The following is a 17,919-nucleotide window of genomic DNA, read 5'->3' as shown; positions in this document are numbered from 1 at the left end:
TTTTTTCCAGCATCATCAGAGACAGATGCTTGTTATACACAATAATTTTGCCAATGAGAGCTTGCTTCTGTGAGCACGAGGACTTTTCTTCCTTTTATCAAATCTTTCTAAATTGCATTAAGCTTCACCTTGTATGACTTATCGCCATCATTATAAAAATCCATCAGGTGTACTTTCTGTACCTTGGCTCATCAGCCTGCCTTGCAAGTTTGGCTGGTCTGATCTTTCCTCTTGAGCGCTTACTGGGACCACTGAAATGCAAGTAAGCTGCAGTGAAAAACCCAGCATTTTCCTCGAGCTGGCCAGAGGACAGCTAGCGACCACTGGGGATAATGATTAAGATGAGGATCAAAATCCTAATTCTGAGTTTAACACTGCCATTTTCGGGAAATTTCCTAGGCTAGCATGGACTTGCCCATGAAAGGCATCTAAGTGGCAGGGGACCAACAGCTGGGAAGTGAGGCATGAGTAGAGTATGGTCAGGTCTACACACACCACCTGAAAATGCCGGGGTGCAGGAAAGGCATTTTGGACAAAGCCTTTACGTAGGTTCTAACTTTGGCCTCCTAAAGTCAAAGTGTGCCTCTAGCCACTCCAGGAGAGGGCCAAGATTCCAGTGGAACCAACTACTCATAATTTGAATCCCAAAGAGCAGCCAAAACTCCAATGTAGGTTCTTCCGCCAGGGGGGATTCAATAAAGACGCTAAACCACAAAGTTTAAGCTGGCACTTTGACCACTTCAATTTGAAACTAAATTTCTACAACTGAGGGAAGCTTTCAAGAATTCACTGCCACTGATAAAATTAAACTGGCTTGTAGGAGTCATAACCCAAACTAGAGAAGTAACCACAGTGAGTTTTGGTTAAAAAAAAAAAAATGGGGGTAAGATGACTCACGGAAACAAACAAACCTAACAATAGGAAAACCTCTGCCACGGCTCCCTTCTTCCGGTGCTCCCCTGGCCCCACATTCCCACCGGCATGGGAGCTTTTGTTCCCACCGAGTGAGTCAGTGGAGATGGGAATCTCTAGTGACTTGTGTGAACCAGTGTTGCTGCAGCTCTGAGAAATGGCACTGCTGTGCTGTGTGTCACACACCATCACTCAAAGGCACCCATTGTTTGATAGGAACATGTGCTCCTCTACTGATGAGGCAAGTGAGGCAGCCATTCTACAGTGGTCCAAAGTGCTGCTGCGGCTCTGCGCCCCTTTGATAAATAGAGAAATATCTCTTGAAATAACTTTTCCCCTTCCAGTTGTTGAGTAAAAATTCAAGCATGCAGAAGAAAACGTCAATTCTGAATGGCATGCTTTTTAGAACTTATGGCAGTGGAGTGAAGGGGGAGAGGAATTTTCCACTAGCTTCCATTGCAAGAGACACACATGCAAGGCAAGAGGGTTAAAGAGAGGGGGCGGGCCTCCAGAACTGAAACTAATTATGGGAAAATGATTCAAGTCCCTGTACTTTTACCACAAGCATTTGGAGAATCACACTGAAAGTTTACTTCCCAAATTGCTGTGGCATGCAAGTAAATTTGGCTTTTCTGTATAATCTAATGTTATAAAACTAGTTCATCTTAGAGCAAGTGAGGATGGTGAGGAGGCAAACTATAAATTACAAGCAGAAATAGGCCACAGGAGTTTTGTGAAACTGGCACCAATCTACACTTCCAAAAACGCATTAGCCCGAAGACAACCACGGTACCCATGGAACACGTGCATGTTGCTCTGAGAACGGTTCTCCCGAGGTACACTGTGGTTATAAATGCTGTTCACCTGAAAGAAGACAGGACTAACCAGCCAGCTTGCAAGCAACATGGCTGTTTTTCCTAGTGATTTCAGAAGTTAGGAAAACACGGAAGGGTACATCTTAATGAAGGTCTTACACAATTTATTAGTTCTTTTTGACTTACTAGGTTTCCGACAAACATATCAAATAATAGAGATTACAATTAAAGGCAATACCTGGATTGGGGGAAGGGGAGGAAGAGGGTAGGTTGAGTTTATATCCTACCAAGTGCAAGGTTCTAGGCTAGTTATTCTCAAACTTTCTCAGCTCATGGCACCCTTAGTGATTCACTATTTTTTCTCTATTTATCTCTAGGGCAACAGTTGCTTGTATTAAGTGGTTAGCTCCAAATAATTTAGGTATTTATATTCTGACAATTTAGTAGCTATTTGAAAATACCAATATACATATAAATTGAGTTTTAAAAAAAGATCCTTTATTTTCTTTCTTAAGTAACCCCAGTGACGTATGAATGGAATATATTTGCCAGTTAGGCACACCTGGCTTCTCAAACTTTGGAATCAAATTGGACACTGCCACCTGCATTTCACGCTCTATGCTAATTTTCCTGTAGTACTTGCTTTTCACAAACAGCAACCACCAAAAACCTAGCTTTACAGAGGTACAAGCTGATACTCTTGAAACTGTGAGCTGCTTTGAGCTATGAATTCTTCCAGTGGCTGACAGTCATTGAGCACTGCTGGGTTGCCCTTGAATATTCAGACTGTCTCCCTTACTCCAATTTGTTTGCTGCAAGGACCCAGGGTGCCTTGGCACACAGTTTGGGAATTGTGCTAACTCATTCCACTTAATTTTCACACTAGCATAGCACAGTAGGCATTTATATACCTGTTTTACCAACTAGAAATGTGATGTTAGAAAGTATTGAGCCAGTAGTTCCTAAGGAACTGAACTGGGACTCATACCGGGTATATTTGATTCTCAAATCTGTACTGTAATGATGAATCTGTAATAACAATGGCTTCCAATGTCACAAATATCGCTACTTCCCCAACTCAATTCAATATGAATAAAGTTATTTTATTCAGTTTTTTATACTATGGCTCAAAAGTCAGAAACACTTGCATTGGAGTAGCTCAAAGCAGAACTAAATTCAATCGATTTCACTTTTCTCAGAGTAATCTTGTATTTATTCCAATGGGCAATGGGTAGAACTATTATTAATAGCACAAATCAGTTTCTTCCTATACTTGAAGCCGCTGAACTCCAACAAAATCCAATACATGACTCAGACATTTATTTATTTATTATTTATTTTTAGACTAATGGGAACTGCATGAATTCTTTCTTGGTCTTCCAAGAGCAAATGCCTTTTATGCTTGATCCGGAAAGAATCGTGTTTTGGAATGTCAAATTACGAATATACCTTTTAACCCTCATCAGACGGCTGGAATGGTTTAATCCACAGTTCTCTAAGACAGTTACTTTAAAACTACTTTTCCAAAGTTCATTTCATTAGGCATTATTTAGGTACTCACAGATGAAAACTGCAGAGACAAAACCCACCCATAGTAACTAGGGTCATAGTGTCACAACAAAACTTGTCAAACATTTCATTTTTAAATGTCTTTTAGTTTTTAAAAGAATTTTTGAGATATAAAACACAGGACATGGATAAAGTATACTAACCTGAAATTTACAGGTTGATAACTTTTAAAAATATGAATTCATTCATGTAACTAGCACCAAGGTCAAGATCTAGGAAACATTTTCAGCACTCCAGAAGGCTCCCTCATGCCACTGCTCAGTTCACAGCCTCAAACTCCTCCCACCCGGGAGACATTATTTATTCTGACTTCTACCACCTTTAGTAAGTTTGGTCCATTCTTGAGCTTCATGGAAATGGATCATCTAGTAAGCACTCCTAGGGTGTGGCTTCTGTGACCCAACCCGATGTCTGTGATAGCATTCATTTGACAGCGATCTATTATGTTATTTATAAAAATGGAACTGCAGAGCATGAGCACATCATACCAGTCTCCATGGAGCAACATTTAAAAATCAAAATAATAATTCTATTGTGAGAACAAAACTAGTGAGACTACTGACCAAAGAATCTGATGTTAGCAGGTTCAATCTGAAATCACATAATTGGCCTCAAAACATATTTTGAGTCTTCCTGATGTGGACAGTTCAGCAGATGTTATAGATTCAAGTCAGGAGGTATGGGAGGCTCTTTTATGGCAAAGTGTAACTCTAAATGCTGTATCTGTGTCTTTATCTTAATGAATTCCTTCTTAGAGTGCCATTTTCTGTAAAAATTACTTTAGAATGAGGAAGCCTATAGAAATAAAATGTGTGTTTGTGCTTCATTTCATTGCCAAGTTGTGCATGTCGGTTCTTACTCAACCCTCTCCCCCTCCAATGCATGAACGACACACCCTGAAAAAAAATTCGACAAATTCCCTCTGAAAATGACTTGGAAACATCCCTAGAGCTGGTATTTTGTAAAAAACAGTTTGACATAACATATATTTTGTAGTAAAATACTCTCTTATTTTGGGTTAGGAGGTCTTGGAAGACATAATTACAAGTTCAATGATTTGCCCAAAGTCATAATCACCATTTGCAGTTCAGTCTCTCTTTCCAGCATAGTCAAACTATAATCATCACAGAACACAGTGCATGTGGTTTTAGAACATTTTTGCTGGACTGCTGGCCACAGACAGAAGTAGAACGTGTTTATGGGGTTTTCTATGGTCTTCCATAATAAACAGAGGTCCCAGCTTCACTATCAACATTTGAAATGGCAAATGGTAAATACGTTGATTCATACTTGTTACACTTCCTACCAAATTTCAGATCAAGAGATGAAGATAAAAGTTATATTTGGAAAACAAAAAGTTATACTATTCTCTGTCTTGCCACATCATCTAGGTATTGAATATTGTTTTGCTTTTGCTCCATTGCTTATCTGAAAACATTCTACTGCTGATCAGATCTAAAATAAGGTTAAAATGCTTAAAATATATTGCAACTTTAAAGATTAAGGTGCAAAACATAGCCCCGTTAAACAATCTGTGTTTCTAATGTGAGTTATAAAAAGATTGCTCCCTTTCAGCTTCTGCAAAGCCCAGGAAGATGTATAATTCCTTAAAGTACATGCACACAGGGGGTTTAAATTATGTAAATAAATATGAAAATATGAAAAAACTCGCAGCTTTAAACACTTGGGAGAATGGGAACTGAACCAGAGGTCGAAGGGACAGATCATCTCATCCAATGTAAGGGGTAGGTTATCTTCCTAAATAGTTCAGGAAAGCATGAACTTCAGTGGTTATGAAATCATTAAATTAAAAAAAGCTGCACCTACAGCTTTATGAACACAAAAATCAAAGAGGAAAGAACACATTTCTTTTCTGAAAATCCCCTGGCCTTATACAACAGCACTCTTCCCTATGGTTTGGGCGGGTTTATTCCGCAGATGGGAGCTGGATGCTCCCCACCACCCACGCACATTGCCCATCAGTGCGTTTTGCTCACAGGAGTCTCAAGTTGCTGCAGAGCATGGAAATGTGTGTTTGCATCCATTTACTCTAACCCAGGAAAGCACAGACAGAAGGGTGTCCAGGCAGGAGACTAGGAGCAGTTCGTTGGAGAGCCATCACCCATACTGAGAAAATAACTGTACAAACACATTTGCGGACGGTGGGTCAGTAGTGCATCTTCATGTACAGAAGATGGCTTGTGTTCCCGCTGAGTCTTCGTGTAAATTAATCCTGTGTATTTTGAGCATCTTCCAATATTATCTCAAAAATTCTATCCATTGGAATTCTTTCAACTTTTTGGGTGCTAGCAGAAAGAGGAGATAAAGAAGCAGAAAGTCTTGGCTGGGGGTGGGGTTGGGGGGATTTCTGTCCAGAGGCAGTGGGACCTGGCAGGGCACGCGCAGCCCTGCTGTGAGATTTCTCAAGCATTCCCATCCGCATTCCCAAGTCCGCTCCTCTCCCTTTTTAAAACAGAAACAACACACGCTTCCTGCTGGCCTTATAAAGGACAGCAAAAACGAGTTTGCCTTGAAAATGTTTTCTAGAAAATTATCTAAATTTAGAAAATCATCTAAGTTTCGCTAGCCTTTTCCCTTTTCTAGCCATTTAGGATAGTCATTGTGACCAAGTAAATTCAGTTTATTGGAAAAAAAAAGCCTACTTCAGAGATGATCATGCTACCTCCTCCACAGAGCTCCACCCGGTATTTTAGCAAACCCATGTAACACAGAAAGAGACAGCAAAAACAGGGCAGAGAGGAGACGTAAAAGGCCATCAGTATCTGTACACTTCATTGCAAAAATGAAAAAGTAAGAATGTTAATGCTCCTCAGACAGCACTTTTTTTTTTTTTTTTTTTTAAAGATAAGAATAGGCATATCAGTACAGTGATGAGAGTGCTGGATGGGGCATCGGGAGACCAGGGTTTTAGTTAGTACTCTGCTACCAGCTAGCACTGTGACCCAGGTGCTAGCACCCTTCTTACTGTGATAGTCCGACAATATTACAGGGTCTAAAGCCTCCCACCATTGCCCACCAAGCTTTGGAATGTCTATTTCTTAGAGAACTGAAACACACACACACACACACACACACACACACACACACCCCTACCTCACATGTGTAGGCAAATGTATGCACATATGTCTCTAGACAGATATACATAAGATTCTATTTGGCATAGAAAAACACTGAGACATTTTGTTACATTATTATTATTTTTTCTTTCAGTGTGCCTTAAATTCAGAAAGGCAAGAACGCTCCAGTTTCATTAAAAAAAGGAAGTTCCTAGAATACTGTAGCCTAAATGCATCAATCTCATTCCTAGAGCTAAATTTTAACTGCTTCTATTTGTAATCATTTATCATTCAGTACTTTTTTTTTTGAGATTGAGTCTCATTCTGTCACCCAGGCTGGAGTGCAGTGGCACGATCACGGCTCACTGCAGCCTCAACCTCCTGGGCTCAAGCAATCCTCCCACCTTAGCCTCCTGAGTAGCTGGGACCACAGGCATGAGCCACCATGTCCAACTAATTTTTTAAAAAATTTTCTGTAGAGATGCAGTCTCGTCATGTTGCCTAAGCTGGTCTTGAACTCCTGACCTCAAGTGATCCTCCTACCTTGGCCCCCTAAAGTATTGGGATTACAGGAGTGAGCCACTATGCCCGGCCCTACATTCAGTACAGTTTTAAAATGAAAATAGTTTTATATTTTCTTCTACTTCTGTAGGGAAAACATCACTAGTATCTTCTAAGCTGAGAATTTAACAAAATATCCCAAAAAACAGACCAATGGCAGAAGTCTGCAGAATAACTCAGAGGCCACCAAAGACCTGCCGAGCGTCTCCACAGTCGCTCTGCTGCTGCAACCTCATCTCACTCCCGCATGACAACCCTGGCTTTGGTTTCCTGTCTCCAGGCCTGCCCTGCCCCAATCTACTAGAAATATTGTCTTTCTCAGAGCATTCCTTTTCCTCTCCTTTCCTCTCCAGCGCTGTTGACTGGGGGCTATAAATACAAGCTCCCCTTCCACATGGCCCCGAGTTACCCACTAGACTGTCTTTAGCCACTGCCCACAGCCTGGGGCCCATGAGACTTGGGGTGGGCACTGACTTTCTCTGAGCCTCACTTTTCTCCTTCATTAAAGGGGCCTCAAAGCATCCCCTGCTGTGCCAGTCAAACCCTCTGGTGCTGCTCAGAATTAACCTTCTTGTGCTGCTGGGAATTAACCCTCTGGGCCCAACCTGCTCTTCAGGACATCTCAGAGACAGGCCTTGCCTCAGGCCTTCCCACAAACCCCCAGGCCATACCCAGGGACCTTGGCTCCAAGCTGCCTCGGGACATCCATGGGAGCTTCCTCGGCACTCTCCCAAGCACAGCTCCAAAACTTGGGACATGAATGCCCACTGGGCTCCACCTGCCCCCTGGGGCCAGCAGTCCCCATTCTTGCCCCAGGTGGATGTTCTGAGACACTGTCCCAGGGCTCCTTGGGAGATCCTGTGGGGCTTCTTACCAGCCAGCGCGGCAGTGGCTGCCTGAGTCCACGTGTGCGAACCACCCTGCCGCGCCCCTGCCTCCCGCGCCTGTCCTGCATGGCTGCGCTCTGGGACCACTGCCTAAATAAACTTCCTGCATGCCTGCCTTTGTCTCAGGCTCTGCTTTTGGGGAAACCCAAGCTAAGGCAGTGTGAGAATCTGGTGAGAGAGAGGTACACACACATACACACAGAGAAGCATTTTGTCATTGGAAGCTGCTGTAACTATTCTTGCTGTGTATATATCTATATATGCAGATGTGGCCTGACAACGTCTGTTGCACTGTATTTGCTCCTCGGCTTCCAGGAATCTGTGCAAGTGTCAGGGATGCATAACGTGCCATGAGGCTGCACGCTCGCAGACATCTGGGTAAATATATATGTGCCCTATGAGACCTCTAAAAGACACTCATGTAAAATGTGACACCTTTTGCATATGAAATGCCCAAAGAGATTTCCACGAGGTTACTGCACCAGTCTCATTCAACTTACATATATTGAAAATGCCTGCTAGTGATGAGAAACAGCCACTCTATCAGTAGAAAATAACTGGAACATTTCGAAGGGAAAAGCACATTTCTTTCTCAAATTTTGGAGTAGTGGTGAGGGAAACACACAAACAGGTAAAGTGATATGAATATATGTGGAAAAACATCTTCAAATATATGTGAAAAAAATTAATGCAAAGAATATGCAGCTGCACTCACAGAAGAGCAAAGCAGATAGGATTGGCCAGAGCACAGACACACTGGTACACTCAAATTATTGTAGGGTTTATCTGTCCACAGGAGGAGAGGCATGGACTATTAATGTTAGAATGCCACCAGCTGAGGCCCGCAAACTTATTTCCTACTACATCTTGGAGTTTATAGTGGCCAAAAGTGAACTTTCAGTCTCCTATACTAGCAAAAGTAGGAAAGGGGTTGGTTATCTAGATAAAGTGTCAGAAAGTCACTCATAAATTATTAAATGGCCGGGCACGGTGGCTCACACCTGTAATCCCAGCACTTTGGGAGGCCAAGGTATGCAGATCGCCTGAGGTCAGGAGTTTCAGACCAGCCTGGCCAACATGGCGAAGCCCCATGTCTATTAAAAAATACAAAAATTAGCCAGGCATGGTGGTGTGCGCCTGTAACCCCAGCTACTTGGGAAGCTGAGGCAGGAGAATCATTTGAACCAGGAAGGCAGAGGTTGCAGTGAGCCAAGATCACGCCACTGCACTCCAGCCTGAGCGACAGAGCGAGAGTCCGTCTCAAAAAAAGACAACAAAAAATTACGAATAGAATAAAGCAAAAAGGCTAGATCAGAATAGATCCATTTCAGGAAGTGCTTAAAAGACCCTATGTGGGCAGGTGTCCATGTGGTCAGGGCAGGTGAAGGCAAGTGTGCTCCCTAAGAGAAGTCACAAGACCCACCAGGAAACTGGCACCAGAGGCCAGGCTTCCCTCCCTCGGCCTTTAGCTTTTGCCTCAATTTCTAGGGCCTTACAATGAACGTGAAGAAAAGGCCAAGACTATAAAAACAGTCAACAGATGGCAAGTAGCTTTGGCATGGGCTTTTCTAGGTTCTAGAAATTCAAGTCTGGCATCAATATACGGAGAAAACTTGCTTCCCACGTCACAGGGCATGTGAACATCACCTCTCACTGTGGGTACTGTGCCTGCCCCCAGGCTCTGGCGAGGGGTTTAGGAGGACAAAGTGCTGCCCAAAACCTGCATCTCCCAGCCTTTCCCTCTTTAGACTCAGCCTCTGCCATGAAGTACTGCTGAGTACACAGCTGCTTAGGCAGCAAAATCTCCAGAATAAAAACACACACACAAAAGCCCAACTCTAAAAGGAGGGGGAGGAGAGCCCAGTTTTGCCACTTTTCTGTCTGGAGACCTCAAATGATGTTTCAGAGTTTCCTCATGACAGGGAACCAAGAACATTAGGTCAAAAGCCTCCCAAACAGAATATCCCTGGATTTAATAATCTTACACTCAAGTTTTCAAACTAATTGTAAGAGCGGATGTTTTGCTTGTTGTTACTAGGGTGTATATGTAGAATGGTTGCAGAGTTTCAGGATTCTATTCACTCTTCATCAAGCAAGCGAGAACATTAACCTATTGTCTGTGGAGATTTAAAACGAAACGACACAAATACAAAATGGTTTTGATATCAAAATGAAACACAAAATGAGTATCTTTGCTGAGGGCATACAATGGGGGATGGTAGGACCTGAGGAGGAAGAGAAGACTCAAGGAGGAGATACAAAGGCGGCAGTGGTATGAGGCCGCTGGGCAGCTGGGACAGCCAAGGACCGTGCGCGCCCAGGTCTGAGGCCCACAAGATCAGGGGCGCCAGTCAGGAAGCGGTGTGTGTCTTAAAAAGAAGGAATCCGGACCTTATCCTCAGGCAAACCTGCAAGCGAAGAAAGTGAGCTGCGGTCACCAGCTTTGCATGTGGCTTCCTCATTCTGACAGTGGGATGAAAGGAGAGCAGCTGGGGGATGCATGGCCAGCGAGAGAGAGGGGACAGTGGACCCTGGGTGGGAAGACGGGATCATGGGGGATAGAAAACGTGTATGTGTGTGTGTAAGACAGGTGGCTGCAATATCTTACTTCTAAATAGAAGTGGGCAACAGTAAAATGTTTCCAAGGAAATCTCAAATTATTTGTGAATTTACTAGAAAAATACAAGGGTTTACTAGAAAAATGGAAGGGCTGGGTGGGAAGATAGATGGATCATTGGGATAGAAAAATGTGTATGTGTGTGTGACAGATGGTTGCAAAATCCTATTTCTAAATTGAAATGGGCAACAGTAAAATGCTTCCAAGGAAATCTCAAATTATTTGTTAATTTACTAGAAAATTCAAGGTCCTTAGACCCTGTAATTAATTAGTTTTTGGCCACCTTAGGTCACTCAGATGGACAAAAACTAATTAATAAAAAGGTCTAAGGACCTTGAATTTTATTTAAATAGAAACGATCTCTCAACCAGCATCTACAGTTGGTGAGAAATCAACATCAGAATCTCCAAGTTGGGGATAGTTTTCATATATTATCTATGTTTTCCTTTACTGAGCCAATTTCAAGATTTCTTTTCTTTTGGTATAAAAAATAATGATGACAATCTTGGTGAGAAGGAAGATAGCCAGATAAACTTTTAAATGTGTAATCAATCTGCCACAGTTGCCTCACAAATGGACCTATTTTTCCTGTCAAATTTGATCATTCAAAATGTTGTGGGAGTAATAAAAAACTTCAGAACATATTTTGCACTAAAATATATATATATTAGTGTAAACATATATATATATATATATGTATATATATATATGTTGCGTTAAAATATTTCATTCTGGTTGCTTGAGCTTCAATGTGTTGCCAAGTTTTAAAGAATATGTCTGGGGCGCAACTCTTTTAGCAAATCAAATAACACTGAGCAGCAAACCATGCAGCTAGAAGGACTGCTGTGGCCCTCAGTGTTAAACTTGCATAACTCACTTGAGTTCTGAGAAAGGAAGAAAAGCACAAGGTCCCACACTTTGCCGAGTGTGTCAACCATCAAGAAGAGGACAAAATGAACACACACTGTCCTTGCACACATATACAGCGGGACCTATTCAGACACGTGTGCCCACAGATCACGCTCATGGCATAATCCTCTTCAGATATGAAGGCAATGGCAAACATTCCTGCAAAACATGAATATGTTTCACATGCTATGCATGTGAAATTGGAAAGAGCTGGGTCCCCTCCCACGGGAGGTTCAAGTATCTTGGAACTGTTTTGATGAGAGCAGTTCGGTGCAGATGACAGGGATGGGAAACATTCTCCAAAGGCAAGTGGAGTTTGGTGCTGCCAGTGGAGGATGGCTTATTTACTGGGTTGGTTTTTTTTTTTTTTCTTGTACTAAGACTTCCTTACACTTAGAATGGAATTTCATATTTCTGGGCAGGTTTCTATATTTCTGGGTTTCAGTCACAGCCAGTAAAAATAAGACAGATACTAAACAGAAAGACATTCTAGGACAATAAACTAGAAAATAACTAATTCATCAAGGTCAAGAGACAGGGAAATTTCAAGGTCCGCCTATCCACGTGGATGAGCCAGATGGCTTTGTTTCTAGGTTTGTTCTCATTATCCTTGATATGTGGGGATTTATGGAAAGGCTACATTAAATTGGAGATCTTTATTTGGAAATGTTCACTTTTATACTATATGATGGACATCCATAGTCTTTCTGTATCTCTAAAAATTACTACTAATCTTTGGAAGAAAACACAGATTCTTTTCTCAGGATGCTCCCAGAAGATAGAATTGGCATTCTATCTAATTCTATAATTGGCATTATATCTAATTCTGGGCTTTTCTGGTGGTAAAAATGGCCCTCCACTGAGGGGTGGGTGGTCTGTCTGTTTTCTTAAGGCATTGTGAAGCCTGGAATTGGAAGGCATACTCAAGCCAATTTTGAGATATATCACTTTTGGCTCTTAAAAGGCTGGAAAAGTATGAAGCGGCCTCTGGGTTGAACTAACATTTTGCTGAGGGTCATTCCAGGGCTCAGCACTGCATCCACCTGTGCTGCTGCGAGGCGCCTGGAATCCCGAGACAGCGATTCCCGTACAGCACAGACAGTGCCGGCAACCAAGAAACACTACCTACCGTTACTGTGGCTGTTCCTGTCGCTAGTGTTTCTGGGGCTAAATATACAGTATTCTTCCTTGTTTTTAAAGAGTACCTGACTGTCACATCATATATTTCTCTTAAAACCTTAATTTAATGACATCAAGAGTAAGAACATAAGTATTTTTATTTTTAATTTTATTTTTTATTTTTTGAGACAAGGTCTCACTCTGTCGCCCAAGCTGCAGTGCAGCGGCACGATCATGGCTCACTGCAGCCTTGATCTCCTGGGCTCAAGCAGTCCTCCCACCTCAGCCTCCCCACTATCTGAGACTACAGGCACATACCACCACGCCAACCTAATTTCTTTTTTTGTATTTTTTGTAGAGATGGGTTTCACCATGTTACTCAGCCTGGTCTCAAACTCCTGAGAGCAAGCAATCCTCCTGCCTCGGCCTCCCAAAGTGCTGGGATTACAGGCATGAGCCATCACGATTGGCTCAAATATCTTTTTAAATCAACACAAAATATCTACTACTGGATATTTTTGTTTCTGTTCCATTCTTCTCCCAAAGACTTCAATTAATTAGCAGTGCAGTCAGTATCATACAGAATTTTCTTTTATTTAAATGATACACGCTTCAAGAGCTGTATATATTTATAGACACTATATACATATATGCTATATACCTATCTGTATATACACACATCATGTGTATCTGTAATTTGCTTTTATGTAAGATTAACATAAATAGGCACACATTATCTCACCCACTGTGAACCTACACTTAGTCATCCTGAATAGCTAAAAAGTAGCAATTTAAAAAGGATCTTGCATTCTATTGTTTTCATGTTTAGAAAACAATATGGCAGGTTAAGAAATTTTATTTTTTAAAATTGGGCCTGTATATGTCTTTCAAAGTTCCTAAGTTTAATTTCAAATTGGAATTTGACTTTAAGTTTTCAATTATAAACAATCCTCTCATATCTCTGGAGAGTTGCAAACACATCTGACTCAGTAGCTCTAGAAATGGGGGAAGGCAGTATTAGAGGATTCATTTTCCCTCTCTGGTTGTATGATTTAGAGTGACAAAATACAATAATTTTTATTTAGCTCTTAAGTACTCAAATCAAGAAGGAGGTTAAGACTTTTTATTTATACCACTTTGTAAATTATTATTTCTGAGTATGGGCTTAAACTAAACTCCAGCTGGAGTCTATCTCTATAGTTCCAAGCCTCCCAGAATGAAACTTGTTAAATATTATCTTGGCTGGGGTGGTGTGAGGAGTAACTAAGACAGTGCCTCTGGGTGACACACAGCTTTAACTGCAACCTCAAAAATTCCATTACTCCCATGGGGATGAGCAGAGGGGACAATTACGAACTGCTATTTATGGCTTCTTTTAAATAGTTTATTTCAATCACAAAAGTTACAGTTTTATCAAGGCAGGGGAGGAAGGAGAAAGAATGAATTAAGAAAGATCACACACACTAAAAAGCCTGAGCTAGCTCTGAGAAAGGGTTAATAAGATTTCAGAGTCTTCACATTTTATGAAGCCTATAATAGAGATGGTTGCTGGCCTGCCGGGTATCAGTGACTGATTTTTTATTTTTTAATTTTTTAATTTTTTTTAATAGTGGTCTACTTTGTTTTGATTCATATGGAAAAGTAAAGGCTTCAGCCAGACGTGGTGGCTCACACTCGTAGTCCCAGCACTTTGGGAGGCTGAGGCGGGTGGATGGCTTGAGTAACATTTCAACAAAATGATTTTACACATGCTTGGAGCTCTAGTACAACTGTCCCTTGATATCTGTAGGGGATTGATTCCAAGATCCCCGAGAATACCAAACTCCACGATGCTCAAGCCTCTTCCGTAAAACAGGGTAGATCTGCATATAACCTATGCACATCCTCTCGTATACTCTAAATCATCTCAAGGTTACTTAGAATACCTAACACAATGTCAATGCCATGGAAATAGTTGCTATACTGTATTGCTTTGCAATTTTTGTTTTTTATTGTTGTATTGTTATTTTTTTTTTTTAAATATATTGATGGTATGGTTGAACTCGTAGATGTGGAGGCCGCAGATGGAGGGCTGACTGTGCCTCTCATGCATCCTGCTCATCTGACCCATCCAATATCCACGGGAGAACGACTGCCAGGGAGGCAGCCTTAGTGACCAGGCTGAGGGGCATGCAGGGAGCTGGGAGCTCAGAGAAGTGCGGCAGAGTCGATGGCGAGGGGGCATCGGAAACAGTAAACTTATAGTTCCAGCCTAATCCTAAAACCATCTGATACCAGTCACAAGACACAATCTATGAAATGCATCAACAAAGAAGCTCTAAGAGAGAAACTCTACCCTTCCCACCCTATTTTCCTACTCTTAAAGACAGAAAGCACAGAATTATTTAGTGGTTAACATTTTGGGGGAAATCATGTCTGGTGACTGACTCCACGAATGGTTTCTCTATAAAGAATTTCAAGTTTTTAAAGGAAGGCACCAGAATCAGTTTTATAATCATCTTTCAATTATTCAATGTAATAAAAAATGTTTGTTACACTGTGTGAAAAGGAAGAAAACATGGTTTCTGCACTCACGAGCTTATACTTTGGACCAGTGAATGGAATAATGGTTCCCATCATTAGATTATTAAAAAAAAGAAGAAGAAGAAGAAAAGAAATTAAATGCTAAGTATCTGGAGTTACGCATACACAATGACTTTAAAAACATAGCTTAACTCCTCTTTAAGACACTCCTCTGACCAACCAGAAACCCTGTTTTACATATGAGGAAACTAGGGTCCCAAAAGGTTAAGCAACTTTCCTAGAACCAAGGCTATAAAGCAGAGGGCAGGCTTCCCTGGCTCCAAGCCCAAAGGCTCTTCCCACGTACCGAGCTGTCTTGCAGTTACACATAATCATATAGTTTTACTGCCATAGACAGGGATAGCTATACCAATGGCAGTGAAATGAGCTTCTTCCTTCTCTTGTGCTTCAGTTAATGCTAAAATTAGTCGGCATGAGGCATGATCATCATCTTTAGTAACTGAGAGAGAGAAGAACCAGCCCATGGCACGTTAGGTGATAAATGGACCAAGGTGGGATTAAAAGTTTGCTTGATACATGAAATGACAAAATTGTGAAAAATGCATACATGTTAGGAAAAATTTAATAGGTCGAATGAACTCAATATGGAGGAAGGTGGGGAAGACCCCACAGAATGTGCAACTGACAGGTGATTCTGTAGGTTAAGAGGAAAATCAAAAGGGTGCTCCTCTCCTTATACGCTGTCTTAGAGTGTCTTCTCAAGTCTATGTGGAGAAACCAAAAGTCTAGAATGTGAGAGAAATAGTGATGCTTCTTTGTATCAAATTATCATTTCCTGCACTGCATGGTCAGAGTTGCAGCTGGGTAGGACAGACACAACCCCACGGTGGCAGCACCCAGCAGTCCCTGAGGCTGCCCTCGCCACCCTCTGTGGCCCGCCACGACGTGGACTTCTAGAGGAACACAGAAGCAACCAGTAGCTTGTCTCCCTGCTTTACATGATGTGACTAAGTTGCCAGATTTTGCATAAAAATAAAATCACACCGTATTTTCCTGCTAATGATAAAAAAAAAAGTAAGATTCCAAAAGGAAGGCAAGGTACAAGTCTTTTAATAGATTTTTTTTTTTTTTTTTTTAAAGATAGGGAGGAGATGACAAACATTTAGGAATCAGGTTTCCGGTTATTTGACTAATGACTGCCTTCTAACACTGTTCTTTTCTAGCTTGAGAATTATATCCAGGACAACATGAAAAAAGAAATGGTAGAGATACAGCAGAATGCAGTACAGAACCAGACGGCTGTGATGATAGAAATAGGGACAAACCTGTTGAACCAAACAGCGGAGCAAACGCGGAAGTTAACTGATGTGGAAGCCCAAGTAAGTAATGCCACATAAAGCACACGGTGTCCCCACAGCTAGAGACTAGCATTCAGTCACATCAGGAGCTTCCTCAATGAAGGCATGAGAAACTAAAGAAAGCACCACCACAGGAGAAAAGGAAAGAACTGATAAGCAATTAAGGATGTATGGCTGCTTATGAATTTAAAATCAGTAAATCTGTTTTTGTTTTTAAAACTGAGGTTAAATTTCATGTGTTCTATCTACTGAAGACATCTGAGTCATTTCCATGCCACGCATCCCTGCCCACTACAAGATGAATACTCCCTCTGTCTTCCTGGTGCTTTCTGGACTCTGGGGATCATTTTCCATTTCTAAGTCCTAAAGTCTTTGAACATTCGAGAAATGAAAAGCACTGAGGCAGAGAGCTAGAAACTCTGGCCTTAAATCTAACTCTTGAGTTAAGATAAAACCTGAATCTCAACCGCTAACACAGCCTGCGGAAGGAGTTTATGGAGAAGGAGACAAGTGGGACAGTGAGAAGCGTCCGGCCACATAAAAGATGGTGCACGCCCGAGCAAGAGCCCTGAGCGCTGCCATGGCTCCAGGTCCGCCACTAACCAAATAAATGCATCAGAATGAGGCACTCACCTTTTCTGGGCCTCAAATAAGATAAAGGGTTGGGCCAGACAAGTGATTGCTAAGTTCTCTTTCCACTGTGAGATTCTATGATTTAGTGATTAATAATAACAGAAAGAAGACTGAAATAGTAAACTAGTGGCCAGGCACAGTAGCTCACACCTGTAATCCCAGCACTTTGGGAGGCCGAGATGGGTGGATCACCTGAGGTCAGGAGTTCGAGACCAGCCTGGCCAACATGGCGAAAACCCGTCTCTACTAAAAAATACAAAAAAATTAGCCAGGCGTGGTGGCGGGCATCCGCAATCCCAGCTACTTGGGAGGCTGAGGCAGGAGAATTGCTTCAACCCAGGAGGCAGAGGCTGCAGTGAGTTGAGATCGCGTGCCACTGCACTCCAGCCTGGGCAACAGAGTGAGACTTCAACTCAAAAAAATAAAAAATAAAAAAATAAAGAAATAAACTAGTAAAATAACAGCAAAATAGGAAATTTTCAAAAGAAGAAAATTCACCCAGAGTAACGCTAAACGATGCAGAACATGAGACCCAGCGAACGGCCTGGGTGGGAAAGGGAAAAGCTGCTATTAGCAGTACAAATGCAGACGCTCCAGGCTCAAGGCCGTGGTCGTTAGTCTCAGCGGCCAAGCCCGCTTTCTGACTCCTCATCCTGGCTTCCTTACATGCTTTTGAAGTCAGTGCCTTCTTACTCTGGGCTATAAGGAATGCTTTTAAAAAAAAGAGCAGATTTAAGTGAAACAATCCCCACTTCATATTATTCCTAAATGCTACTTCAGCTAAAAGGATCAAGAAATGCTAGACGTCAGCCAGGAGAGGACGTGAGAGGGGACATGCCATAAGCCCTGCCACTCTCGTAAGACTCATTCTAGAAGGGCACAGCTGTTCTTTCATTGTCTTCCTAAAAATGACTGGATGAGTTAAAACAGTAGTGAAAT

The 17,919-nt window shown here is 41.8% G+C and overlaps 2 protein-coding genes across 7 annotated transcripts in view; one reads left to right on the top strand and one right to left on the bottom strand.

The window, feature by feature from the left end:
* MCPH1 (microcephalin 1) overlaps positions 1–17,919 on the bottom strand; it is a 240,728-nt gene that overhangs the window by 98,689 nt on the left and 124,120 nt on the right. The window lies entirely within an intron of this gene.
* Positions 1–17,919, top strand: part of ANGPT2 (angiopoietin 2) — a 61,879-nt gene that overhangs the window by 15,484 nt on the left and 28,476 nt on the right. For both annotated transcript variants that reach the window (XM_054499961.2, XM_054499960.2), the window contains exon 2: positions 16,213–16,368. In XM_054499961.2, coding sequence (XP_054355936.1) covers positions 16,213–16,368 — 156 coding nt within the window. The remainder of the gene's footprint in view (positions 1–16,212; positions 16,369–17,919) is intronic.

The sequence above is a fragment of the Pongo pygmaeus genome, chromosome 7 (assembly GCF_028885625.2).
Source record: "Pongo pygmaeus isolate AG05252 chromosome 7, NHGRI_mPonPyg2-v2.0_pri, whole genome shotgun sequence".
NCBI classification, from domain to species: Eukaryota; Metazoa; Chordata; class Mammalia; order Primates; family Hominidae; genus Pongo; species Pongo pygmaeus.
Note: the sequence above shows the minus strand (reverse complement) of the source record. Positions and strands in the feature narration are given on the sequence as shown.